Source organism: Miniopterus natalensis, chromosome 3, assembly GCF_054644295.1.
Source record: "Miniopterus natalensis isolate mMinNat1 chromosome 3, mMinNat1.hap1, whole genome shotgun sequence".
NCBI lineage: Eukaryota > Metazoa > Chordata > Mammalia > Chiroptera > Miniopteridae > Miniopterus > Miniopterus natalensis.
The window spans coordinates 28,018,904-28,046,268 of NC_142083.1; the positions used below are offsets into that span (position 1 = coordinate 28,018,904).

General features: G+C 53.9%; 1 protein-coding gene across 2 annotated transcripts in view; it reads left to right on the plus strand.

Annotated features, from left to right (window-relative positions):
• Window positions 1-27,365, plus strand: part of SLC12A7 (solute carrier family 12 member 7) — an 82,869-nt gene that overhangs the window by 39,855 nt on the left and 15,649 nt on the right. For both annotated transcript variants that reach the window (XM_087815360.1, XM_016212207.2), the window contains exons 2-14: window positions 9,967-10,061; window positions 10,578-10,700; window positions 14,542-14,688; window positions 16,012-16,066; window positions 17,854-17,984; window positions 19,160-19,401; window positions 20,224-20,435; window positions 21,716-21,883; window positions 23,411-23,509; window positions 24,171-24,228; window positions 24,835-25,009; window positions 26,524-26,642; window positions 26,989-27,087. In XM_087815360.1, coding sequence (XP_087671486.1) covers window positions 9,967-10,061; window positions 10,578-10,700; window positions 14,542-14,688; window positions 16,012-16,066; window positions 17,854-17,984; window positions 19,160-19,401; window positions 20,224-20,435; window positions 21,716-21,883; window positions 23,411-23,509; window positions 24,171-24,228; window positions 24,835-25,009; window positions 26,524-26,642; window positions 26,989-27,087 — 1,723 coding nt within the window. The remainder of the gene's footprint in view (window positions 1-9,966; window positions 10,062-10,577; window positions 10,701-14,541; window positions 14,689-16,011; window positions 16,067-17,853; window positions 17,985-19,159; window positions 19,402-20,223; window positions 20,436-21,715; window positions 21,884-23,410; window positions 23,510-24,170; window positions 24,229-24,834; window positions 25,010-26,523; window positions 26,643-26,988; window positions 27,088-27,365) is intronic.

Below are 27,365 nucleotides of genomic sequence, written 5' to 3' on the forward strand. Positions count from 1 at the left end.
GGGCCTTGGGCCTGGTTCTAAGGTGGTGCTTCCCTCCAGCGCCTGGAGCCCTCTGACTTCTTCCCTCAGAATCCCCCAGATCTCCTCAGTGTTTCCCATGAGAACCTCCTGCCAACCCACAGGATGCTGTAGGAGACAGTGGCAGGAGCCCCATCGGATGTGTCTGGTTGGTGGGGGAGCCAGAGGAACACATCTGTGCCCAGGTAGGCTTTAACCTGAGGCTGCACATGGATGCCATTCTCATGTGAGGTATGTTCTCAAAGGACCCTTTTACTTTCCTGGAAGCCCCACTGGGAAAAGGGAAGGTGAAGGCTCGTCATTCCTTCCAGAAGACGATGCTGGAGGGAAAATGCCTCAGGACGCAGTGGTGGTCATGGCTGGTGGATTGTGAGTGGTTCTTGTCCTCTCAGTGTTTCCTCTGTTTTCAATACAGAAGGTGTTTCTGTTTCAGCCAGAAACTTGCTGTTAAAAACATGGGAACTCAGTCTCAAGCTTTCATGTTTTCTTGGCTTGAATGCAGAGCCCCATGGCGCCCTGCTGGCCTTGATTGCCAGGCTGCTGGATTTCAGGTCCCAGCACTCATCCTGGCTGCAAAGCTTGGAGGGCAAAGGACAAGGGCCAGGGATCATTATTTAACTGTTAGGATTGTGGAACCTAAAATCACTTCATGCTAGCACTTAACCACTTCAAAGAGGACCTGGCCCACTTCAAAGAGGACCTGGCCACTGGGGTAGTGGCTGTGGTGTGCTCTGGGGTCTGGCCAGTTGGATACACTGAAGTCACCAGAGGGGAACTCCACTCTGCTGGAGTGCCTTGCAGCTCCATGGGCAGACCACATGTTCCCCCATCACCAGCACCTTGGTGCAGGACCCTTTGTCGCCCTCACAGTGTCCAGTGATGGGCATACTGCCTGTGCTTAGTGGCAGGAAGGGGTGATGGCTGCCGAAGTTAGTCCAGCCTGGCCAGCTGACCCTTGGGAACATGTCTGGCTCTGAGCCTCAAAGGTCACTCTGCTCCTCCCTGGAGAGCCGTTCTGGGAGAGACTGTGGTGAAATCCCACATTTGAGCTGGAGGAGGAAGGCGTGGGGGAGGAATGTGCTGGCTCACTCGGGGAGGGGAGATTGTGCGTGGAGCTGGGGGGGCTGGTGGAGGCTGTAACCAGAGAGTGGAGAAGGCACAGTGCACTTGGGGCCCGCTTGGGAATGCTGCCCTTGGCAGGACTCGGGCCCTGACCCAGTGTCTACAACAGACCACCTGGGTCCAGGCTCCTAGGACAGAGCAGGAAGGTGGGTCTGCTGGCCTCCTCTTTGCCCCTGAGCTTGGATAGCCTTGGCTGAGTTCCACTGTCCTGCCTGCTTCTCTGGGATGATGGCTGCCCCCTCTGACCCTGCAGAGGACTCAACTGTGTTTGCTCAATAATGACAAGGACATATACTCTTCTCTCAGGGTCACAAAGCTCGAGTTCCCCACAGCTTCTGTGCAGTCTCCAGAGTGACTGAGTTCAGGCTTGGCCTGGGGAAGGAAGTTGCTCTTTACCAGGCTAACACTGTCCCTGGTCACCATTTACTGATGTTGGGATTCTGTTTGTATTTTAGGGAGCCAGAAACATGGGCATCAAAATCGATGTAGGAAAAACTGATCAAGGGCAGGAAAAAAGAGACCAGAGATTGCCTGTAGGGGCATGGGAAAACTTTCTGGGCCAGTGGGTGTTCTATGTCCTATGGGGTCAGTTTCACAGGGTGTTGGTGGCTGCCCTGTGTTTTGCAATGCCCCAGGCCTCAGCTGGATGGGAAGGGTTTGTGCTTGGGGTGTGGCCAGCACTGGTGAGGGGTGTGGGGCTTCACAGAACGTCAGTAACTTTGCTGAGTGTTGAAATGTTTTTGGAATGAAATGACAAGGTGAAGACACAAGATGAATGGCTTCATTTGGGGCAAACCTGCCACTGCCTCTGCGGGAGGAGGATGGTGCTGGTCAGGGCTGTGTGCCCCGGGCCTGTCCTACTCCATCCTGCTGCAGTTGCTTCCTGAACCCCTGGGTTCTCCACCAGTAGGTGCCAACTGTCCCATCTGTTCCTGGGAGAGCTTGTCTGTGGTCTTGGTGGGCTGTGGCTCTGGGTCTTAGGCCTAGGCCAGGCTTGCTGATCAATGGCCATCTGTCCAGAGCCATACCTCTGGAGATAGATAATCTTGTGTGCTGTGTTTAAAAGGTGCTGTGAGCAGTCATGTAACTGGAATTTTGTCAAAACCTTGAGGAGAACAGCAGGTGTGTGTGGTCACTGAGGCTTAGTTATGCCATGTCGAAGAGTAACCCATGAAGTGCTGGCTTCTTTGGACTTCTTGGGGGCATGAGGAGGGGGCTTCTTCAGGGAGTGGGCTCTTCTACCTGCTGAAAGGTGCGGCACAGTCAGGGCCAGGTACCAAAGCTGGAGACCTTACACTGGGCTGGAGTAAACCTGCTGGCTGGTGAGTCACACGAGCTGTGTGTTGAGAGCTGGCTGCTGGACTCTGCAACTTAATGGCCCAGCGAGCTATCTGTTTTTGTCAGTAAAATTTTATTGAAACATGGCCCTGCGTTTGTTCACACATTGTCTTCAGTGGCAGTGAGTGGTTGTAAGGGGACAGTGTGACCCCTTACAGAGAAAGTTTGCTGGCTTATGGTCTAGAATGTTCCCCACCTTGCTGTCTTTCCTGACATCGACTCACTCAAAGATATCTGGGCCAGATATCTTGTAGAATGCCACAAAACTTATATATGCCTGTTTCCTTGGGGCTATTTTCAAGAGAAACGCTTTGAGGCAAGAATGCGGTGCTATGTCCTGTAACACCAAAGTATTGGGGTCAACCTCCCACTCTATATGACTTCAGATGACCCTAGTACTGCTTCTCTTGCTTTTGTAATCAATATATGGGGACCCCCCCCCGCCTTTCACCCGGTGGTTTCAGGGTGTCTCTCGGGTTCTTCCCCAATCCCTTAATATACTGGTTACAAATGATGGTCTCTCTCATGCCCTGACATTCACGAGCTACACCTGTCTGTGTGTTTTCCAGCCTTTGATTCTTAAATTTTCTCTTCGTGTTCCTACCAAGCTGAGAAGTATTATTTTACTTAATGAACTTTATATTTGGCATAGTTCTGGATTTATGGGGTGTGTGGAGGTGGAAGGGTTCCCATGGGCCCTGCTGTCCACTCTGCACTCGCTGTGGTGGTCACAGGTGAGGGCCGGTCCTGTGTGCCACTGCCCACTGTCCTCCAGACTCTCAGCATCTCACCTCATCCCCGACGTCTTTCTGTCTCCAGACCCCATCCTGCACTCAGCCATTGTGCTGCTCAGTGTCCTGTTGGCTGCAACAGGTTCTCAAACTATTCATTTTCCGTGGCGCATGGCTCTGAGGAGGTGGGCAGTGAGCTGGAGGATGCGCTCAGCTGGGGTGTGGCTCATGTCCTCATGACTAGACTGGAGTTGTGGGTTTTGGGAGGAAGCCCTCAAAGGGAGTGTGTCCTTCCCATCTTGTCATATCAAGGGTGCCCACCTCACCATGGCTCATGGGGCTAAGGGAGCCTTGATCACTAGCTGAGGGGTGCTTGCCAGGTTTCTGCAGTAACCTCGCTCTTTTCTGCTTTCTGTACTTGACTAATTATAAACGAGTCATTAAGTCCATACCCCAGCCTTTTAAAAATGAGTGGCACAATGGCTGTATGATTTCGTTTTATCCCGCGTTATAGCCAGTTGTCGTTGTCTTGCTGCCTAGGTCACCCCATATTTGAGACAGCCACCCTGCTGTGGAGTTGGTGGTGGGCTGAGTGTTCAACATTTCTACTTTTAATAGATGATTGGTGTTGGTGTCCTTGGCTCAGGACCCCCGAATGCTCCTAAGGCTGGTGGCCTTGAAACAGTTAGGGAGCTGGGCCGCTGTTGCCCTCTGCTGTGGGACCATTAAATATGCATTTTAGAGGCTATAAAAAGACTAATTCTAGGAAGTGCTGCTGTGTCACAGAAAGTCAAAGGTCTGACCTGAGCACATCAAGAGTTCAGAGCTAACCAAAGGGCAGAAGTCCAGGTCATTGTGAAGCAGATGCTAATGGCTTGTGGCCGTGTGACACTCCCCGGTGTCTTTGTGGGTTTAAACTCTGATGGAGGTCTCCTCGGCATCTGCTGCCTGTACCAGTTGCTTCAGGGCCACTGTCACGGGCACCACGCCCAGCACAGCACATAGAGTCACCCCTCCCTCTGCTGCCACTCAGGGATGACTTGATGGACCCATTACGTGTTTTCATGATGTTTCCTTCCATAAAGTCTCTCCATTTCACTCTGTTTTCAGGAAAATTCTCTTCTGTTCTTCAAGAGTTATTGGCACCTCAGTTCTTTCCTGTGTGATATCCATAGCTCACCTGTCCCCTGGGGGTAGCTCCAACAAATGGGAGCCACCCAGCCACCCCCAGTGCTACCCCAGCCCAGCTGGTAGTGTTTCCTAGTCAGGTTGGTGGGAGGATCACAGTGAAACTCATGCTCACTGGTTCTGCTGCAGGTTTGACTGGCTGAAGGGTCTGTTTTAAAACCTAACTCGTCTGTTTTCTCAATGACAAGAGGAACCAGTACCAAGCCATGGAGGGTGGTTTTGGGGAGTTTTCCTAGGATGGGTCCTGTGTCCGTAACCCCCACCACTTGTTACCGTAAGGAATTGGAATCCTATCTGCTCTCTGTGCCGAGTGACATACATGTCCTTGTATCTCGGCTTTGGAGAGAGGAGTCACCGGCTCGCCTGAACTGTGACCTTCTACCTTAGTGTGTTGTTTTACTATGTAGTAAACAACAGGTAGTTTCATCTAGATGGTAAAAATCAACAGATTTTAAAATTATTTTTGTAATTGTGAGGCCAGTGCGCATTTTCAGTCCTCAGATGTGGAGGTGAGTCAGAAGTGGGTTTACTTTTGGGCAGGAAGAGGAAGTGTTATTGGGGGATGACTTGGGGTTAATCCCATGACCTCTGGGTCATAACTGTGATTAAAAACATCTGACTGACAGACACTGGCTCTTCCATTAGAGCAAATTAATCGTGGTCGGGTTGTCTGCTAATAGTGCTCCTGTCTGGGGACACCAGGTGTGGGTCCTGCCCTAGTCCAGTTAGGCCTAGGACACCTGATCCTGCTGTGGGGCCCTCCCTCATCACACAGCCTCAACTTCATTCCTGCCCATCAGAGGCCACCACTGTGCATCAAGGACATCTGGAGCCTGGGGGCTTCGTGCCTGGTGGGGTACTACCCAGGGGCCCGCCCAGGAGGATGCTGGGGGGCCTAGAGAGGCTGGCCTACCCCTCCATCACCTGTGCCCCACGGTTTCCTCTGCTCAGGCTTGTCCTCAGTTCTTGTCATCATGAATGAGCAGAATGATGAAGGGGGCGTGAACCCAGGTGAGTGGCCTCCCCAAAACTCAGGGTCTTGGCCAAAGGAGGACCGCTGCCCTCCAGAGCTTTGGCGAGCCTATCAGGGCTGTGTCTGGGGAGTGGAAGAGGGTTTGAAGTCTGCTCTGCCCTCTGAGCTCCCTGTGTGGGAAAGGATAAGGGCCTGGGGTTCTTTAGGACCCAGTTTCCTTTTTCAAACTTTAATTGTAACCTGACCCTCCTTAAAACATATCAAACAAAATTTGAGTGTATTCAGAGGTACTAATAGCCAGGGGAACAATAAGAACTGTCCAGGTGCTGTTTTAATCATGTTTCCATATTATGGAGATGTAGGTGAGTCCCTCAGATTGAAGCATTTGATTTTTACGGGAGTGTCTTGACTGCAGAGTTGAGAGGTAGAGTCACTCAGGCACTTCCTACTGGGAGGGGCTGCTGCCCTGCGCCCAGGGTGGCAGCAGGGAGTGGAGGCCATGTGTCCGAGAACTCTGTCAGGTGCCTCTGAACGCCGGCCCTGTCCCAGTCTCCTGGCCTGCTGGGTTGGGGTCACTCCAGCTTGGTGTTCACCATGCAGAGCCGCTTCTCATCTTCTGATAGGTTGTCTGGTCTGCTGGGCACATGAGTGCTTTTGGAAGCATCCTTGAGGGTTGACTAAGTGGACACTTTTCAGAAATGAAGGGAAATGTATTCTCTTTAAAGGACTAATGACTAAAATCATGTTTTATGACTCAGATAACAAGAGGAAGCTCGGCTGGTCGTAAGGGGGGCAGTCTCCAGATTGGAGAGATTCACCCAAATGCTGAGGGCACCTGCTACTCCTTTTGTTTACTTTGCGTGGTTCTCCATTTTTTGCCCTCATTGCATGTTTCACTTTGGTAACCCGCAAAAGGGGAAACCAGGTACTGGGGTCTGCAGCTTGTCTCTGGCCAGTGGCCTGTGGTGCCCTGGCTCCCTGTGTTCCCTGGCGGCTCACTTGTCCTTCATGCCACCAGGTTTCCATTTCTGTTGTCAGGCTCATCTACAATGTGAACAAGTCACTAAACGCCACTTAGCTGAATAAGTCATTCCTGATATCCTCTCGTCCTTCGGGGAGCTCTGGGGATACTTCTTACCTGTTTCCATTTCCTTTGAGTCCTCTGTCAGGATGTCTTGTCTTAGGTGTTCCTTATCACAGTGAACAGGTGGGGTGTGTTTACACCTTTCTGATGGCATGTCTGCGAGCCACCTGCTCCCAGTGAGCGTCAGATGCCTAGGAGAGACATCAGGGCCCTCAGGTGAAGTACTTGGAGTTGCAGGGTGTGCATGATTCTGCCTGTATGGCTGGCAGAGGGGTCAGATGGACGGCGTTTACTTGCAGACAAATCCCAAGAGTCAGGACTACCAGCCTGTGCTTTCCCAACACACAGCATGGGGTTGTGGCTGGCAGTGATCTGAGAGTGGACCTCATGGATGCCCGGGGACACTTGGGGAGTTGCTGGCCTGAGCTGTGCAGCAAGCAAGGCCCTTCCCGTATCGGCTGCCTTTGCCCGGTGACAAGAAACACGAGACCCAGGAGCCTGACTTTGTCCAAGGTTGTGGGGCTAGCCTGGCTCATCAGAGAGAGAACCTAAAATTGGGTGCATCCCCTCCCTCCTTCTCTTCCAGGGCAGTCAGCCACTCTGGTGCTGGGCCACCACATCAGGGCCTGGCCCAAAGGTCCTCTAGACAGAGGCTGGTCTAGACAGAGCCCTTTGCATCTTGTCTTTACTCCAGAAACACTGTCGGGAACTGTGCTCTGTATCAGCCATCGATCATTATCACTAGAAAGTAAAGTCGGTATACCCAGAAAAGTGTGCTGGTAGCGACTCACTGGTGGCAGTGACTCATAGGTCGGCACAGTGTTGGGGGACTTGGGTAGGATACAGATTGGGAGGCACAGGAGGGGCTGGTGATCCCTGGGGCTCCTTGATCACTGTGAGTTTCCCTGCCAGTGGCTTCTCAGGTGACATCAGCATCCCTGGTTGAAGGTACTGGAGGTGCTAGAGGGGATGGGCTTTGTATCACTTAGGGATTGCTATCAGAGCGACACCACTGTGGGCTTTCTCTCCATTTTGAATTCAGAGCGTATGTTCAGGCCCCACATTTCTGGGTCTGGGAGCGGATTCACACTTTGAATTCAGGCTGTGGGCTCCTCTTTGACCTGGCTGCAGTGACCTGGGGACCTGGGTCAGGCTGTCCTGACAGAATAGCCATGGAGGCGGGGGTCTGAGATGACTATCTGCAGACCGTATCTTATGTTTGGGTCTGTTACACCCATGGCGGGATCTGCTCCAAACAGCTGGGGGACTGTAGGTGAGGCCGCTGTGACCCATCAGCATTCGGAATGCTGTCAAAACAACTAACCAAACTAACCAGCTGTCTCCATGTGGCCCTTGTCTACGTGAGCATTTTCATGTTACTAGAAGTTACAGACTAGTGGTCGGTGGAGTTACATTTCAGATATTTGTCCCCAGGAGTTTGGGTGAAGCATAGGGCCTGCAGGACCTGAAAGGTCGGGATTGGGACTTGAAGTTTCTGAACAGAAGGCTGTACTTGGAGTTATTTTTACCTGAGCACTCCCGTCCCCAATAGGGAGCTTTAAAAAGTCAAAACAACACTTAAGTTATTGTCTGTATCTCAGCCCCCACAGTGGGCCCCACTTGACTTCAAGCTGCCCTTTCAGAGGCTGCAACCCTATTGTACATGATGCTGTGTTACCCACTTTTCATGTAACATACCATGGGCATCGCTCATGGCAAATTTAGCCCCATATGTTTTGAAATAAGCGCATAGTCATATAACCTAGTGAACCATATTTAAAACCAAATTCTCACTAATGGGCCATTTGGTTGTTGAGCAGGTTTATCCTTATAAAAAGAGCTATATGTTTGGTCTGAAAGTATCTGGTTAATTGTAGGGAGGGATGCAGATGTGGCGCCTGCCAGAAGCCTGTGCCTGCTGTGGGTCCCCTCCCTTTCTGGCTGCTGCACCCCAGGACAGGCGTCTGCCTTCCACCGCTCGTCCTCTTGCCTGGGGTGTACAGTGGAGTGAGGCCAGAATGTCACTGCTTTGCTCTGGACTCTTTCCTCTGAGGTTGACAGGTTTCGTGTGTTGGGTTCTTCTCAAGCCGCCTGTTGTCCTTGGGGAAGTAGGTGAGGGGCTGTTGCTGTCCCTCCCTTGCTGGCTGGCCATGAACCTGGGAGCTCTGCTGTTTCCAGGCTCTTGGTGGGGGGGTTCCGGCCTTGGTGGGAGGTGGGGGGATCCAGGGTGGCACTGCACCCATGGGCAGGGCACAGGCGATGTGGCCATGACCTTGGCTTCTTCAGTGTCGTGATTCAGCCTGTTTGCCCCTCACTGTAGGTGAGGTTTTCTGTGTCCTAGCTCTTTTCTCTTTTTCTTCTGAAGCAACAAGCAGTGTTTCCTGCTGCTGAGTTGTGTTTTTGGCTTCAAGGCAAGGAGGCCACCCCTGTGCGGGGGTAAGGGGGCACCTCCGTGTCAGCACTGCTCCCTCTACAGATGCTCTGGGCTTATCTTGCGCCAGGACACTTTCCCGCCAGCCTGTGTTCCCAGGTTGCTGACTGCTTTGTCCTCTTGGCAGACTGGATCGAGGCATTCTGGCCCAGTGCCTGTGGCCTTAAGCTCCCGAGGCACACCTCCTGCTGGGCACATGCACTGTCCCCTCATTGTTAGACTTGTATGGGTAATGCGACGGAAAGCCATTCTGCAGGGGGTCCTATAACCGTGTCTGAGCCCCTGAGGCATCCAGTTCATGTTTCACTGGATATCTGGGAGCAGTGCTCAACTTGGCAGCTGAGGAAGTGCAGCCTGGGTCAGGGGGTCCTGCTTGCCTTGGTTGGCAGGACACTGCAGAAGCCCCACCTGTGCCCATATCTAGCCTGGCTGCTCAGGGTGGTGTTTCTTCCCCACGTGGACACCAATGCGGGAGGGGAGAACACACGGGTCCAATTCTCTAGGACTACCTTTCCCGCCTGGGTTTTGGGTGGACAGGGATGGGACCCTTGCTCCCCTCTTTGTTTGCTGAGGACATTCTGTGGCTGCTGAATGTCTCCATGGCTTATCATGTTGTATTGGTGGAGGGTCACCCAGGCTCTGGCCTGTCCCACCTCCATGGTGGATGATAGATAGCCTGATCCTGTCCTGGGTCCCTTAGGACCTGTGCTGAGGAGGAAGACACAGGACACCTGGCCTGGGAGCATTCTAGGTGCAGCAGTCACTGTTCTGTCCTGGCTTCTCACTGCTCGGCAGCCAGAGCAGGGGGCTGGGACCCTCTTGGGCCTCGCTGGTTCGAAGACTTGAGCAGAGTGTGGTGTTGGGTGGGCCACCTGCATATCTGTGTTCCCAGCGAAGGAGGACTGGCCACATGTGGCTCTCGGAATCCCATGCCCTCATCAGTGTCCACTCTGTCCACAGTGCCCTGCGCTTGGCTCAGCTGTGGGTTCCCCATCCCCTCCCCTGGCCTGCTGTTCCCTGGTTCCCTGTTGCCTCCACCTCCTTTTAGCTCCTAAAACTGACCCAGGCTGTTTCCCAACAGGAGATGGACAGTCAAGAGAGAACAGCCCCATCATTAACAATGGCGACATGGAGAGAGAGAGTTTCTTTGAAGGAAAGAACATGGCGCTCTTTGAGGTAAGTTACACTTTCTCCTGCAAAAAGCATGGCGCAGTATAGTAGCTATAATTTGGACAAGTGAAGAGGTTGTGGTCTTGAGACTCTAGTCTAAGAGTGGACTGAGAGGCTGGGCTACCTGACTGGACACTGTGTGAGGAGGGAGCTGGTGGCTGTCCCTGTCTGCAACCCTTACACCATGTTCCTTCCCTGTGACGGGGCTTGGAGAGGTTGAATCCTGGGCCATCTTGGGAACCCTGTTCCCCTTCGCTGGGTGGGTGGCCCTGTTCAGCATGTCCTGGAACCTGACCTCTAGCCCCTGACCCCTCACTTCAGACCTGCTGTGACGGGCTGGCTGGTCCATTGTAGATTTGTGGGCTTCAGGGCTAGGGTCAGAGCTGGGCTCCAGGTGGCCCTCGAAACAGATTCTCTGGAGTGTCCACACTGCAGGAGCTCTGCTGGGCAGTTGACCGGGTCTGTTTGGGAGTGCTTCAGTTTAGTGTCTGGGTTACTTTTCCATATCTTGGTCCCAAACAGGAGGAAATGGACAGCAACCCCATGGTGTCCTCACTCCTCAACAAGCTGGCCAACTACACCAACCTGAGCCAAGGCGTGGTGGAGCACGAGGAAGATGAGGACAGCCGGAGGCGCGAGGTCAAGGTACCCCTTCCGCCTGCACCCCCAGACCTCCCAGGGCCCCTCAGGGCCTCCTCTCCTTTCCTTTGTTTTTCAATGATAGTGCAGTAAGTCTCTTATCATTTTCCTAGGAATTTGGTTTCTTAGGGACGTATTTCTAGGAATCTATCCTAAAAAATAAGCACAGTTGCCGCCTTGAAGATTCGTGTAGAAACAGGTTCTTTGGGAGAATTTGTAAGAGCCAAACTTCGAAACCACGCAGATGCCCCCGAGGGGGCTGGTGGTTTGTGTGCAGCTCTGGGACAGAGCAGCCAAACACAGTTTTCATGACTTAGGGCGATGTTCATATGGGTGCAGAGGATGCCGCAGTTAAAGGTCTTTCTATGGGACAATGATGGATGATTATTAGTCTCTTTTTACTTCCCTTTACTTTTTAAATTCTCTTGCAGTAAGTGCATATTACTTCAAAGATACAAACTAAAAATTAAAAAAAAAAAATTTAACCACCAGAGGCGTCCCTCCAGTGCAGGCTGCAGCTTCCAGAGGTCCTGATGGGCCCTCTCCCTGCCTGTCTCTGAAACTTTGACAAAAATGGGCATTTCCCAAGTCTTTCCAATAGTTCTTTTCTGTTCACCTTTTCTGCAGACGGAAATCGCTAAAGGGTGAAAATTGACTCTTCTCTATTTTGAATGGTGATTCCCCCCCCCCCCACTCTGAGAACACCACACAAAGGGTGCTGTGTTCTGAAGGGAGGGGCTTGTGAATCGGGGCAGTTGCCTATCAGATGGGACAAAAGGCTCTGTGGGGCCTGAGCCCCAAGGGGGTCTGGCATTTTTTTCAGTGTTCTGCCAGCTGGATAGGACAACTGAGTGACCCCAAAGTGCTGAGCTGGGACAAAATGGGAGGGATCCCAATGGCTGCCTTTCTGCCCATCTCTTCCCCACCCCACCGTGTCCACCCTGCCCATTGGGCTGGTGCTGGGGCCAAGGTGCCAGGAGCTCTGCCACCACACAGCCTTGCTCACTCTCCCTCTAGGTGAGTCTCTTGTGCTTATGCCTGGCCTGACCTTGGCCCTTTGGGCTCCAAGCCAAAACCCTCTTCCTTCTCTCCTCCCTCTGACTGTAAACCCAGTAGGATTAACACTCATTTCCTGACACTTGAGGGCATTGGCTCCTTGTGTTCCAGAAGAGCTGCTTGTTCAGGATGAAAGTGGTAGAGACGGGGGACATGGGACATGAGATGTGGCCTCCATGTCCAGCCCTGTTTACCTTCCTAGGCAGAGGGCAGTGGCTTCTGCAGCAGTGGTGTGCCTGACTGCACCTTTCCTGGTCTCCTTGCCATGATTTTCCTGGCTCCTCAGGAGCCTGCTGCTACCCTGGCTGTTCATGGAGCCACCACCCTTCCCCTGCAAGGCAAGGCACAAGGGATACCAACCCCAGGTGATGCCATGTGGGAGGTTACAGCTTCGGACGAGTGCTCGGGGCACTGCCTGTGGTTTCACGGGCTCTTGCTTTGGCTCCACTGCGGGAGTCCAGCTGTTCATGCACACAGTACACAGCTGTCCCTCTGTCTACTGGAGCTTGTGTTCCAGGGAGCCATCAGCCTGCTCCAGGAAACAGATGCTTTCCCGCAGGGGCCTGGGTCCGAATGCTTCCCGGAACTGACCCTCAGCCTCAGCTAGTGGCACCACCTGGGCCTCCACCTGCTGTTGCAGCTCCTTTCAGGCCACATGGCACAGCCCAGCGGGTCACAGATGTTCTCGCAGCACAGACAGAAATGCAGCCCAGACCCCTCATTGAAGTTTTTATTGAGATGTAGCCTTAGTGGTCAGCCTGGTGAATCTTTGCAAGGCACGTGGTGTGGACCCACTGCCAGATTGGGACCTAGAACAGGATTGGGTTTCAGTCACAGGAGGGATAGTTACCCTGTGATCCTCAGCGGGACTGTGTAGCTGTGTGAACAGATTTCAGTTGGGATGAATTTAGTCACCCCACTTAGGACTGAGTGTAGGTCCCCTGGGAAGGGAGGTGAGGCTGTCCCTTATTGTCTCTCTGACCAACCTGACATAGGAGCTCATTCCCAGAGATGGGTCGTTTGTTCCCCCCAGGCTCCGTCTCCAAGGCCTGGCGCCTCCAGGGCCTAAGATTGGGTGATCCTTCAAAGCTGCCTTTTATGAGAGAACTGCAGGCCACTGTGCCCTTCCAGGGTGACTCAGGACCATGTCAGCTGCTGGGCACAGAACTGGCTCCAGGCAGGCGGGGCCCACATGAGACCTGAAGTCCCAGCTACTCTGAGCCTCCTGTGGTGGTTTATTGATCTCTTCATATGTTCACTAAGATTATAAAATAGAAGCCAGCAGTTTGTCCAGCATTGCTGTCATTGCGTTTCCATTCTCAATTTTATACCATTGAAATAGGCCCACCCTGTCTGTAAGACCCATAATACTTTACACAAAAAGCACAGTTATCCCATGGGTGGGCGGGCTTGGTAGGAGTGCCCTGGCCAGGAGCTGCAGCTCTGGGCCAGGCATTAAAGGAGCTGCCCTGAGTCCAGGACTCAGGCTCTGGGTCTATGTGGGCTTTCTGACCCTGGCTCCCCACTCACCAGGCTGCTCTCTTAGGTCATTCTCGCCGGGGTTCTAGAATCTGTGGGAGCTCTGTGGCCTTGTCTACACTCAGTGGCAGGTGTTCCTGTCTGTTGACAGCTCCATTTTCACCTGAGAAGCCCAGCTACTTCCTTTAATAGGGGTTCAGCCCGTTCTTCTTTGGGTATTTGCCCTCCAGCCACATTCCTGGGGCTGGGCTATGTCTCCCTGAACTTAAGGGCTGTAGCATCTCTCTGAGCTGCCACACGAGGTCCTTGTTTCTGGTCAGCCTTGTCATTCACAGGAAAGCTTCCTTTCCCCATGAAACAGCATCTTAAACAGCATCTTGTCTTTCCCGCCAGATGTCCTGAAATCCCAAGTGTGCTGCCTGACTGTGTCGTCACACTGGCTATCATCCCAGGACACAGGGAGGGCTGGTACCACTGTGGTGGCTCCTGGCCATGTTGCCACCCTGTCCTCTGGGCTGCTCATCCCATAGTCTTTCCAGGACCACAGTAGACCCTCCCAGCACTGCCCCGTCCTGCAGTTACCCCACATCCAGCAGCACCCCGCAGTTACCCCACATCCAGTGGCACCCCTGCCATGTTTCTGTACTTGCAGTTGTGGACTTGGGGAAAGGAGTATGCTGTGCGCCCAGGCAGCCAGTTCTCTGAACTCTTGACGGTGCCCCATGATCACTTCTTCCATGTGGGTTGAGACATTGCTGATTTCTGCCTGGAGTTGGTATCATTGCACCATCCGTGGTTTTAGGGAACATTACTGTCTCATCCTCCGTGGCCCTTACTTCTCAGATTGTGGTCTCCTGAGGGTCTAGAACCCAGACCTGCAGTTGCGTTGCCCAGAGCCTAGAGCCTTATGCTCTCATCTTTTCCCAAATTTTCCACCTTCCTGCTGTACCCCTCACAGAGGAGGGAGGCCCAGCCTGGCTGCTCCCCTCTCTGCTTGCTGGCGATGATATGGTCTGGTCTGTCCCAGAAGGCCACCCTGCTCCTGGGCAGCCAGTGTCCTACTCTGGAATCTCCTGGAGCCTCTGTTCCTTCTGAGGTGTGGTCCTCCCTCAACCACTTTTCCAGGTCCAGGCAGTTGAAGCTCTCCACCCTTGACTGTTCCTTTCCTTGCCCTCCTGTTCCTGGGACCTCTCCCTGGGGCCTGAGAGGATAGCCAGGGCTCCTAGAGGAGGGATCCCTGGGGAAAGGGGCAGAGATTGGCCCCTCCTGGGTGCGGGCATGGCCTCCCTGGAACCGCTGTTCTCTCTCTTAGAGCCCAGGCATGGGCACCTTCATCGGAGTCTACCTGCCCTGCCTGCAGAACATTCTCGGTGTGATCCTCTTCCTGCGGCTGACCTGGATTGTGGGCGTGGCCGGCGTCCTGGAGTCCTTCCTTATCGTATTCATGTGCTGCACCTGCGTGAGTGACCCAGCCTGTTGCCAAGTGTGGCGTTTCTGCCTTTGGGGCAGTGGTAGCTGGAGTCCAGAGACCTGACCGTGTGAACAACTTTGGACTCTCCAGAGCCCAGGCCCTTCGATCTGAGGTTGACTATGTGGATTCTATCCCAGGGCAGCCTCCTCACTGGTGCCAGTGTGATCATGGGGAAAATGGGTGTGGCCTGGGGCCTGTGACCAGGCTGTCTATCAGCCCCAGGGAGTCTTCTTCAGTTGCATCTGCAGAAGTACAGAGGGCAACCCAGTGACTGAGGGTTTTCACCGGGCACTGTCACCACTCAAAGGGGTCCTGCACTTCAACCAGAGCCCCTTCCAGTTGGATTCATCTAGACATTTTCAGGACCCTTTTTATAGGAAGGGACATGTGTTAGTGACTTGTTGAGCCCCAGACCCTGGCACACAAGACGCAGCACTTGGCCTCTGCACCTGTGTTCCTGTCTGTTAGCGACACGTAATCTCTTTCCACCATTCAGTTGCATCTCGTTTACCCTCTGGATGCTCCTCACTGCCTCCTCCCGGCCCTTATTTTTCCTACTTCCTTTATTGTTAGGAGGGTGATTAAGCTGTGTCACCTGGAGACGGCTGTCTAAAGAATTCAAACAATGCAGATGAGTGGGCGTCCTCCGGGCTCCTCTCAGGCCACTTTCCCTGCTGCCCTAGGCTTCCTGGAGCTGTAGTGTCGTCACCGCGGCATTCTCCCCTGGTCACAGCATATTTCTTATGTTTAAGAGTTTGGAAGTACCTGGAGTAGTGCCAGACACAAACCAAAAAGGATAAAAAGCAGGGTAATGGGGGGAGGGCTTGTTCAGGTAGCACATGGCCCAGCAAGAACCAGGTCGTGACGGTCACAGGCGCCTTCGCTTTCCAGGCTGTTCTTTCTGGTCCTTAGGTTGTAAAATAGTTACTCCCCAACCAATGGATGTGGCTGCTTCCTGAGCAGATGGGAACCTTATATCCAAGGCAGAGTCCCCCTTATACTTATAGAGGATGAGAGCCCAGGTAGAAGCTGGCCCTTCAGTGCTGGATGGGGTCCCGAGTCAAGTGTTTTCTGGGCAACCTGTAGGAGCTCAGTTTTGGGAGTTAAGTGGGAGAGAACATGGGGTTCGGGGCTGCAGTCCTGAATGTCTGAAGCTTCTCCTGCTGGTTACTCAGCAGCCCTTTTGTGATCAGGAGCTGGGAAGCAGGCAGCTGGGCCTGCTGGGCTCTGCCCCAGACCTGCTGCTGTGCTCTCATCTCTGGGGTTGCCCTCAGAAATGCTCTTCTAAAAGGGTCACCTGTCTTTTTGCAGACAATGCTAACTGCTATCTCAATGAGTGCGATTGCCACCAATGGCGTGGTCCCAGGTAAGGGGGTGCTGGACGGTGGGTGGTCTGAAACGAAGCCTTCCTTTTGTGGGTAGTAACTGAACTGAACCCTGCTGTGGATTCAGCTTCTCCTGCTGGCATGCTCCACTTTCATTTTGACAATGACCTTAACGTTAGCCCTTCACCCAAGGTGGCTGCAGGTGAGGCAGGAAGTAGGGCCCAGTCCCCAAAAGCCCAGTTGGACATGCCCTTACCCGCCTGGAGGTTGCTGCTGATCATTCATGTCTGAGCACTGAGATCTCCACATCTGGAGGGGTCAGGTGGGTGGGAGAGGCACTTCCTTAGCCTGGCCAGGCCTTCCAGAAGCTCTGTCTGCAGTGACCCCCGCCTTTGGGCAGTGATGCTTTTGGCTCCCACCTGCACAAGGATTCTCGTGGGCTAGTGCCCCTGGTTTCCTGGGGCCTCTTCCCATGTTTCCCCCAAGGGCACTGTGGGGCTTTGCTAATACCAGGATAGGGGCCCATTTTGTGGCTTGTCCCCCAGTGCCTTTCCAAGAGCTCAGAGGATGCTGTACAATTGGGATTCTCCTCGGAGCAGGCACCCATATCAACACCCCCAAGATTTTTTCTTGTCAAACTTTTGCTTTTGCTGTCTGGACAAGAGGCTAGCATTTTATGACCAGATGTGTCCCTTTGATTCTGAAGTTTAATTTCCCACAAACCATCATTCTGTTTTTAAATGGACAAAACTAAAGCACCACAGGCTTCATTTATTGCCTCTAATGCTGTGTGACTGAGGGGTAAAAACATGGAAGGGGCTGCCTGGGTGATGGGGATGGGGGAGCTCTGTTCTGTTTCCTGCAGGGCTCACTGTGGCATTTGAGCCCTGAAATCATGGCTGTTTGTTTCCCCTCATTTTGCAGCTTCCATCCCTGGTCCTGGGAGGGCAGTGCCTGCAGGGCCGTGAGCTCAGCAGAGAAGGGAAGGCGGGTAGGCAAGTGGGCCAGTGCTGTGCCCAGTTTGTACCTTAGGCTGTGTTGTCTCTTCATTAGCCAAGGTGCAGGCAAAAATGCCCCTAGTTTATTTGCCACCTGGATTCAAGGACCTGAAATGACGCCACCTTGTTCCCCTGCAGCTTGTGCAGCCTGTGTGTATATAAGTGAGGTCTAGCATGATTTGCACCCCAAGTCCTTGAATAGCTGCCCCTCCCCCAGAACTTCCCATAACTCCAAGAGCAGCATTGGTGTAGAGGCTATTCTTCTGCTGGCCATCCTCCTGCTGGCTGTCCTCCCACTAGCCATGGAGCATGAGGCCCCCTGTGGGTCTACTGGCCCAGACATGGGGACCAGTCTGCCTTCAGTCTACACCCACTCCAGGAGGAGCTGTGATACGCTCATTTGGAGAGATGATTCTAGTGGCAGATTGGCTTTTAGGTTTGCTTTTCAGAAAAAAGGCACACCTGAGAAATTCTTCAGGCTTCCCAGAGTCATGCAGCGGTCTCTAGGTTGGTGTCTGAGCATGGACTTGGCTGTCCGACAGAATGGCCAGGGACAGACTTGTGGGACCTGGGTGTCAGCTGCACTCTGGGGGTGATACAAAAAAGATGCTTAAGCAGCCCTGGGTTCTCAGGCCTTTTGGGGCAGAAGTTAAGAGAATGGAAGTGTTGCACTTACATCAAAATGTATAGACTTATGGGCTCTATCCTCTGCTTGTGGCTGTTTTTCATCATGACCCTGTTTAGTCACAACTGCCGTCTGTTCTGTGAAGTCCATGTTCACAGTACATGGTGGGTCCTTAACCCTGTTTCCTGTTTGGTGTTTTTTGCAGCTGGCGGGTCATACTACATGATATCTCGGGCCCTGGGGCCGGAGTTTGGAGGGGCCGTGGGCCTCTGCTTCTATCTGGGCACGACCTTCGCAGGGGCCATGTATATTTTGGGGACCATTGAGATTTTTCTGGTAAGTGCTTTGTTTGGGCTGGTTCCCTTTGCCTGGGCACTGACCCCAAGGGCAGAGCTTTCTGTCAGGTCTTTTCTTCTCAGCTGTTCCTTGCCCTCTGGCAAACATTCTAGGTTCCCCCAAAACTTGAAACTGAAGTACTTAATGCTCAGCCTTTCAATGTATTTTAAGGTAGATATGCCTTCCTGGTTGGCCAGACCCCTCAGAGGTTGAGATCTTTGGGGCTCCCCACACTTTTGTCCTGACTTTCTTCCTTGCTCCAGTGCTGAGGGTATGGCTGCCAGAAAAACCAGGTTTCCTGATGGTGGGCCATGGGGTGACATGCTCTTTAAGCCCTTATTTGTCAGGTATCCATACCCAGTCCCACCCACTCCTTAGAGCTAAGTGGCCAGTTCCTCAGTCCCTTGGTTCATCATTCCAACAGGATGCACACAGTACCCATCAGTGTGTCTGCACTCGTTGCCAGCCCAGTGTGGTTCTGGGAGGACTGTGCTGGGCTGGCACTGATCTCCAAGCTGGAATTACATCCCTATTAGAAAAACATTGCTCTCCTTTTAAATTAGGGAAGTGGGGGATCCTTGTGTCTAACACTCACTGTGAAGGGTCCTAAGCTTTGTCTCAGAATCGTGCCCCATCCCTCACCATTTGATGCCTATGTTTTGTATACCCGAAGGTCCCCTGTAGATGCATTTTGGTGGTGTAGGGGCTCTCGGGGTAGGAGGAAGCCCAGCACTAGCGCCCCCCCCCCCCCACCCCAGTGAAGGACCCCTTCAGAAGGTGGTGCCTGGCCCTGTCCCTCTCCCCATATGGTTATTTTCCAGGCAGGGTGGATAGACTGCCCTTTTTTTTTCTTTTTTTTCTAATATGTCTTTATTGATTTCAGAAAGAGGAAGGAAGAGGGAGAGAGAGATAGAAACACAATGATGAGAGTCATTGACTGGCTGCCTCCTGCACGCCCCCTACTGGGAGTCAAACCTCGATCTCCTGAATCCTAGGTCGATGCTCAACCGCTGAGCCACGCCCAGCTGGGCAGAAACATCAGTTGGTTGCCCCCGTACACTCCCCAAGCAGGGATCAAACCTGCAACCTTTTGGTGCACTGGACAATGCTCCAACCCACTGAGCCACCTGGCCAGGGCCTTAGGCTGCCCTTCTTGACCTGCTTTGTCCCCACAGACCTACATCTCCCCTGGTGCGTCCATCATCCACGCCGATTCACCAGATGGCGAGGCTGTGGCCTTGCTGCACAACATGCGAGTGTATGGGACCTGCACACTGATCCTCATGGCCATGGTGGTCTTCGTGGGCGTCAAGTACGTCAACAAGCTGGCGCTGGTGTTCCTGGCCTGCGTGGTGCTGTCCATCCTTGCTATCTACGCCGGCGTCATCAAGACCGCCTTCGACCCTCCGGACATCCCGTGAGTCCCAGTCTTCAGTTAGGGGTCCCTTGTCTGTCCTTCTGCTTGGGTCAGATCTGTAAGGATACAGTGTTTCCTGGTTTGTAATTCAGGTTTCATCTGTGGCCATAACAGTGGAGCCTGGGGTGGCGATGCCGTGTGTCTGTCAGTCTTACCTTTTCTCACTGGCATCGGGGATGAGCAGTCAGGCTACTTTTGTAGCTAGCCACCTGCAAGGACAGGACAGGAGGTTTGGTGAAGGTCTAAGGATGTATAGGTTGGCTGGTGGCCCTGAGGATAGTCAGGCAGCATTGAGCTCCTCCCAGGTGTGGCCTACTCCCCTAGTCCTCACAAAAACCCTCAAGGGGATTCCTACATTGTCCCCCTTTTGAATGGGTACACTTAGTCACAATGAAGTGGCCCTAGGTCACAGAGAGAGTAAGTGAGCTGGTGGTATGGCTGGCATTCAAGCATCAGGTTGCCCATTGGCCTGGGTGGGGTGGACTGAGGCAGCTGGCACCCAGTCCCCTCCTGGATCCTATGCTTTGCTGTCTCTATGTGGAGGGAGCCCCCCGGGTGGGAATAGTCTTGTTTATTCCTATGACAGACACTCCAGAACAGGGTGGCAGAACAGACCGTCCCTTAGCCCCTCTCCGCATGAGAATTGATCTCCTGCTTAGACACTGATTTCCAGCAGCTCATGCAAATGTTCCCATCATGCTAAATGGAGAGTGTCAGAGCTACTTCCAGGAGACCCCTGCAAACTTCCACCATCACTGAAGAAAGTGGTAAAGTAATTTCTCATATTCCCCATGTCCTCTCACACCCCCACTCCCGCTCCAGGGTCTGTCTGCTAGGGAACCGCACGTTATCAAGACGCAACTTTGACACCTGTGCCAAAGTCTATACCACCACCAACGGCACAGTGACCACCTCACTCTGGGGCCTCTTCTGCAACAACTCCATGCCCAGCGCCACCTGCGATGAGTACTTTGCCCAGAACAACCTCACGGAGATTCAGGGAATCCCAGGTGTGGCCAGCGGCGTCTTCCTGGGTGAGTGCCCAGTGGATCTTGGCAGGACTGAGTTGTCCAAATCCCAGTCCCGGGGATCCCATCCTGCTGCCCAGTCCATGGTGTGCCACCCCTTCCTCGATGCTGATCTGCCAGGGCCCTGCTCGGCCTGCTTCTCCCCGGGGCTTTAGATGCAGCTGTGTCGTGGGGGCCAGCAGTTCGGGGACTCCAAGTTCATCTTTTTCTTCAGGACTTCTTAGTAGCTCTGTTAATGAGGAAAGTAATTAACCGGTGGGGACTGGTTTTTCCTGTCTCTGAGTTCTTCTGTGATGAGAGATTGTGCTGGCCACCCCACCACACCAGGAGAGAGGCCTGACCTTTTATGGAAAAGAAAGTAGAATAATTCTGAGGCCGTGATCACTGGGTCCCTAGCTGTCCATCCCGTGGTAGATCGATATCATGTGTTCCCTCCAAGGCTGTGATGACAGTGGGTGTTGGGGGAATGCGGGGGCTGTACTGAGTTGAGATGGGTGGGCAGAGATGGGTCAGGGCTGCACATGTCCACACATCCCTCAGTATGGGATCCTAATGCTCATAGGCCCCTGGCTAGTGAGCCCAGCACTTACTTCTGGGTTCTGGCAGAGCAACTCCCTTGGAGGGGGCAGCTGTTTACAGTTCACTCAGGGAGGTAGAGGTGGAGACAGGGTACCCTGTTTTGAGGGAGCAGGGATAGGTGGAAAGTAGGAGTGAGGCATAGAGATGATCTGCAGGGATTGGGGGATGTCTATGGGATGAGGGGATCCATGTCAGGGGAGGGAGCCCTTGGGGGATGGGCTCTGCAGCAGGGACCCTCTAGAGGGTTTGGGAGGGAAGGGGGTTCTGTATGGAGAGGGGGCCTACAGGCTGTAGTCTGGCCAGGCTGGATCTGCCCAGGGGTGCATTTGCACAGGTAGGAGGTGGGCCTAAGGTGTCACTTCAGTTGTGTGTGTGGGATGGGGCCATTGCTGCCCCTTAGGGGTCCTCCATCAGTGAGGTGACCTATGTGCAGGGGTTGCTGACTGACTCTCTCCACTTGGAGAACTTTCCTCAGAGCCCCAAGGCACCGTGTCAGGGACACACTTGTTTGAGTGAAGTCTTCTCTGCAAATTTGACTTTAGGCCCGAAATCTTTCATTCAGTGATTAAGGTGAACAGTTTCTGAGCTTGATGTCCTTGCCATTGTGTGAAATTGGAGTGTGCCTGGTGCATCTGCTGGGCCTCCCGATGGCGGGAATCCTGACAGAAGCCCCTAGAGTCCTGTTACCCGTCCTCTTTTCCCCACAGATAACCTCTGGAGTGTGTACACAGACAAAGGGGTGTTTGTGGAGAAGAAGGGTACACCCTCGGTGCCTGTGCCGGAGGAGAGCAGAAGCAGCAGGCTGCCCTACGTGCTCACCGACATCATGACCTATTTCACCATGCTGGTCGGCATCTACTTTCCCTCCGTGACTGGTGAGGCCTCAGGCGTTCCAGGCTGGTGGGCCCGAGCCATCTCCTCCTCCCTCAGCTCTACTGTAGCCAACCCTGTCCCCCTCCCCCGCCCTCCTTTCTTTCCTGTTTGGCTCAAGTAATGAGCGCAATCTGCTCCCCGTCTGTTCTGAGTGGGGAGCACAGGAAGTCGTGTGGTTTAAGGCAGCTTTGTTCCACGCTCTCCTGAGAGGCCCATGTTATTAGAAGTAAGTCTGTGACTGTGGTGCGGCCTTGCTGAGAACATCCAGTGCACATTAGGTGGCGCCTAGGAGAGAGCACAGAGAGCTGTTAGTGGTCAGGCACTGCAGCCACCCTTGTCCTTACAAGAGAGTCAGCTGACCTCTTGTCCCACGCAGATACGGCCCTTAGTGTATGAAAGTCTTTCCCCCACCCCTGCCCCGCACAAGCCTGTCTGCACTGTGGAAGGCTGGCCTGTAAGGCGCCGCTCAGTGCATTTCTGTACTTCACCTCAGCTCTTACTAAAGCCATGGATTTAGAGGCGGGAGTGGGGGAGGTGTTGGCAAGTGCTTCTTTTTAGTCTCCCCTCAAAGGTGGGGTCATGGACTTACTTTGGTGAATGGTGGGCTGTGGATCTTGCCCCCTAGGGGGTCATCGTCCTATACCATACCCGACACCTGTCATTGTGGAACATGTTCTGGGATAAGAGCAGATCTGGTGGGTGGAGAGTGTGGAAACATCCTCTGTGGGTGCAGGTGTTCCCAGTCCTGGTTGCACCCTGTCTGTGGGCCCTGTGCCAGCACTCCCACCCACCCAGCCACCAGTACTGCCATCTTTCTGAGCATGTTGGCATATCAAGTCACACCTAGAACATGCTCATGGGGCGCTGAACAAACCTGCCAACAGTTGGGCGTTTCTTTGAGCCCAGTTGGAATCATTTTACTTGAGTCTCCAGGGTGTGGGCAATGACACAGCCATGTGCTGGAGAAGGAGGATTGAACCCAGTGCAGAGTTAATGTGGGGAGCCCTCGAGTTACTTTAGGGTCATGTTCTTACAGTGCTTGATTCAGACCTGGCACCGTGAGGAAGTCAGCATTTAGCATCATTGTCCAGGGAGTGTTCAATCCCCAGCCATGTGGATTAATCCAAATCTGGAAGGAAAATGAGATCGCAGCCGGTTGCACCTGGCGGCTGACTCTGGTTTGGTATCAACGGGGTTGAGCCTTGCTCTGATCTTGACTGTGATTTAGTTCATGGTAGGGTCAGCTGACCCTGTGGAGCATGTGGGAGACATTTGGAGCCTTTTCCCATGTGCCCTGCAGTAGCCATCTCACAGCTGCACTGTGACATCTAGGCTGTGCTCTTTGAGACCTGGGCTGGGGACATTGGTCCCACACAGATGTGGTCTTCAGCTCACATCTTTCCAGCATGGCACAGCTGAGGTCCTGGACTGTTCATCCTAACTCAGCCTCAGATGGGCCTTGGCCAGTGGGGATGGAGTTTTCTAGGTTTGTTTGGTAACGGGTCAGCTCTGCCTCTCTCTTCCCACAGGCATCATGGCGGGTTCGAACCGGTCTGGGGACCTCAGGGATGCCCAGAAGTCAATCCCCACAGGAACCATCCTGGCCATTGTGACCACATCTTTTATTTGTATCCTTAAAGGGGTCAAGGTGTAGGAGGCATAGGCACAGGGGCTGTCCATCAGCCCCTCAGGGCCTGAGGGCTCCTGCCTCCGACACCTTGCGTGGCTCACTACTGTGCCATCAGCAGCTTTGGGTGAGTGTCTCTGGTTTAGGCAAGTTCTGATCACAACATCTGTCCCTTAGAGAGGGACCTTAGAAAGGTACTGATCTGATGCAAGAAAATAAAACACGACACCTGGGCACCACCTCCATAGTTGGTTGTGATATTGTGTGTAAACTACATACAGTAACCATGTTACCACAAGCATCATATCACACATTAGTAACACACAACCACATGTGTATCATGTAATCACACATATATGCTCTAGTCAGTTTTACCATGCTGTGTCACTGGCCTTATCCTTCTCTCTCACTGAAGTTTGTCCTTTGTAAGCAACCAAGTGTCTCCTGTGGTCGTCACACTGCAGGCCTGGCTGGCATGTCCTCCCTGGCCTGAGGCCCTGCTCTGTGGAGCCAGGACTCAGCAGAGAGGAAGGTGCCTGAGGGCCACTGGGACATGGCAGTACACCCAGAGTGGGTGGGCACAGGGTGGCTCCAGGCCCATCCGCAACCAGGGCCCTGCTGCCAGCACATGGTGTCCACTGTTTCCTTGATACAAGCTGCAGACCTCTCCTGCATCGTGCTCTTCGGGGCCTGCATCGAAGGCGTGATCTTACGAGATAAGTATGTTGGTTTTTATGTGCAACCTATAGAAATTTCTGGGGACAGAGTCGGTTTTCTTGGATGACTTTAGCTTTGAAATTGAGATCACTCAGGATTTTACACTTGGTGTGTGGAGCAATAAGCCCCCACAGCCCCTTGGTTGAGGGTCTATTTGATCTCATGCATCTATTCTCCTGTTCCAGCCTGGAGCTGGGAGACCATAGAGCAATCTCAGACCCGACAGTTGGGGTTGCAGGGGATCCCGGGAGAGGCCGCGGGGAACCCCCCTGGCCCCACCACTCAGTGGAGGAGCGGCTGGCCCCCCAGGCTGTAGCCCGCTACCCCTGCTTTCTGGTGGGTGTGTGTCCATCAGCCCCTCGGGGTGTGAGGGCTCCTGCAGGTCCCCGACAGTGAGGCCATACCCGCTGTCTGTCACTTTTGCACAAGTGACAGTGGCCTCATGGACCCTGGGCTGGGTTATGGCTTCCCTGCTCCTGAGAGGACCCTTGGGAGCGAGACCCATGTGTTTACTCGGAGTGGAGGTGCCATTATGCCCACTCAGAAGCTGGGAAAATGTTTACTCTTCAGCTTATGTTTTCAAAGCCCACCCGCCTGCCCCTCCCACAGGTTCGGGGAGGCCCTGCAGGGGAACCTTGTCATCGGCATGCTGGCCTGGCCGTCCCCCTGGGTCATCGTCATCGGCTCCTTCTTCTCCACCTGCGGTGCTGGCCTGCAGAGCCTGACGGGGGCACCACGTCTGCTGCAGGCCATCGCCCGAGATGGCATCATCCCCTTCCTCCAGGTGAGCAGTGGCTGCCCGCAGGTCTGGGGTTACATCAGTGGCTCCCTTCTGAGAGCAGGATCCTTGGGAAGGAACATGTCTGGAGGGTCCCCGAGGTTCTGTCCCAGAGCATGATCTTTATGGTTAAAGATGGTGGGAGGCACCCCTGTCCCCATCTCTAGCCTGGCAACCCCCCACTCCAGATGGTCACTGGGCTGAGGGCACTGGTGCAGCAGATAGAGGCAGCCCCTCACTACCCTGGGCTGGCAGAGCAGTTCACATGAGTGACTGTGGATGCCTTCACCTCCTGTGGAGTTGGCATCTGTCCTGGGGGACTCTGCACCCCAGGACTGTCCCACTGTGATGGTGATGAGGGTCATGGTGTCTGGGGTCCCTTCTTCCTCTAGTTGGGCTAAAGCTTTCTGGAATAAACTTCAGGCCATTGATGTGTTAGTGCCCTGGCACCACCATGACAAAGGCCACAGGGTGGCTTAAACAACAAGCTGGTTCTCTCCCAGTGCTAGAAGCCGGAAATCTGAGGTCAGGGTGTCTCAGGGCTGGTTGCTCCTGAGACCTCTTCTTGGGGTGTAGACGACCCTCTTCTTGGGGTGTAGATGGCCCTCTTCTCCCCTTGTCCTCACATGGCCATCTCTGTGTGTGTGTCAGTTTTACTCTCTTATAATGACCCCAGTCAGATTGGATCAGGGTCCACCCCAGTGACCTCATTGGTGACCTCTTCAGAGCTCTCCACTCCAAACATAGTCATGTCCTAAGGTGCTGGGGTCAGTACTTCACCAGGTTAATTTTGGGGACATGACCTTCATATTTATTGAGTGTCTGAGGAGTGACACTGTCGCTGTGGTGCCAGCATAGTTTCCTGAAACCAATCCCAGCAGACTCGGGTTTCTTCACCCTTCACGGCTCTTTCTGTTCGCTCAGGAGAGACAAGGTCGTGGAGGGTGCACTGACGGCACGGGGACCGTCCTGGACTGTCGGAAAGGTGGCGTGAGGGGCGGCCCTAGTGTTGGGGAACCCACCTTGACCCTCCGCTTCACTGGGTCTGCATTTTGTGTTTCATTCTGTGTCTTTCTGCAGTATGCTCTGAGTTTCCCTTCCCAGAACCCCTGGGCAGCAGGGAGTGGGCAGGAAGAGTTTTCCAAGCCTGGTGTCCCTGAGCATGGGGCAGACCTTCTGGAAGGTTCTGCCCCCCCACATCGCTGTGGGTGAAGGTTCAATGAGGTCCTTGCAAAATTCTCTCCCCTCAAGGCTGGGCTTAGGACCCCAGGAGACCCCCATCCAACACACTGGATGTTGCTCTGCACCCTGATGGCACTTGGCTTCCATCTGCTTTATGAGTTCTGGGTGTCAGGTTTTCTTCCCGGGCCCCTGGGCAGGGTGCAGGACGCGTCATGAAAGTCCACTCCTGCGTATATTGCATCTCTGAGACCCTGTGGGTTGGACCAACCAGCTCCAGCCCTTGTTCCTACGGCTGCTGCTGGCCTCTGTCCCCAGCCCACGTGCCATTCTCCCCGCAGGTGTTCGGCCATGGGAAGGCCAACGGGGAGCCCACGTGGGCGCTGCTGCTCACGGCTCTCATCTGTGAGATTGGCATCCTCATCGCTTCCCTGGACAGTGTGGCTCCCATCCTCTCCATGTGAGTGCGGGTGCAGACGGCATGTAGGGACGGGGATGTGGTCACCACTGTGACCACTACAGGGACATGAGGCCCTGCTCTCAGGGCTGGCCTTCTGCTCAGGGAATAGTAGACTGGGAAGGGGCCCAGATGGTTATGGTGAGACAGTGATGTGGATGACAGGCGGGCAGGCAGACCTGGAGGGCAGTGATGGGGTCAGGACAAGGAGATTCCCATAGGAAGGACACTGATGTGGGTGAGGGGGCTCACGGGAGGTGGTGGGCAGGGACTCCCGCAGGACGGAGCAGATGTTGGGACCACTGTGGAATCTGCTCGGCCCCTCTGACGCTGCTTCTTGGTTCCCCAGGTTCTTCCTCATGTGCTACATGTTTGTGAACCTGGCCTGCGCTGTGCAGACCCTACTGCGCACCCCTAACTGGCGCCCACGCTTCAGATACTACCACTGGTAAGGCTGCCACCTGTAAGGCTACCACTGGGAGGGGATACATGGTGCGTCTGCAGGGCCAGCTGCTGTGGGGCCCAAAGACTGCAGGGGCCCTGGTTGTCCTTTGTGGAAGAGCCCAGCCAGGCTGGTGAGGGCAGTGTGCCTGTGTTTGTCACCTGGGATGCCCACTGTGCGGCAACCCTTGTTTTCAGTATGGAACCCGGGGCTGCTTGGTCTCATGTTCCCTGGGCGTCAGGTGCTGAGTTTCGTGCCCAGCGGGGTGCTGAGTGCCTTGGGGA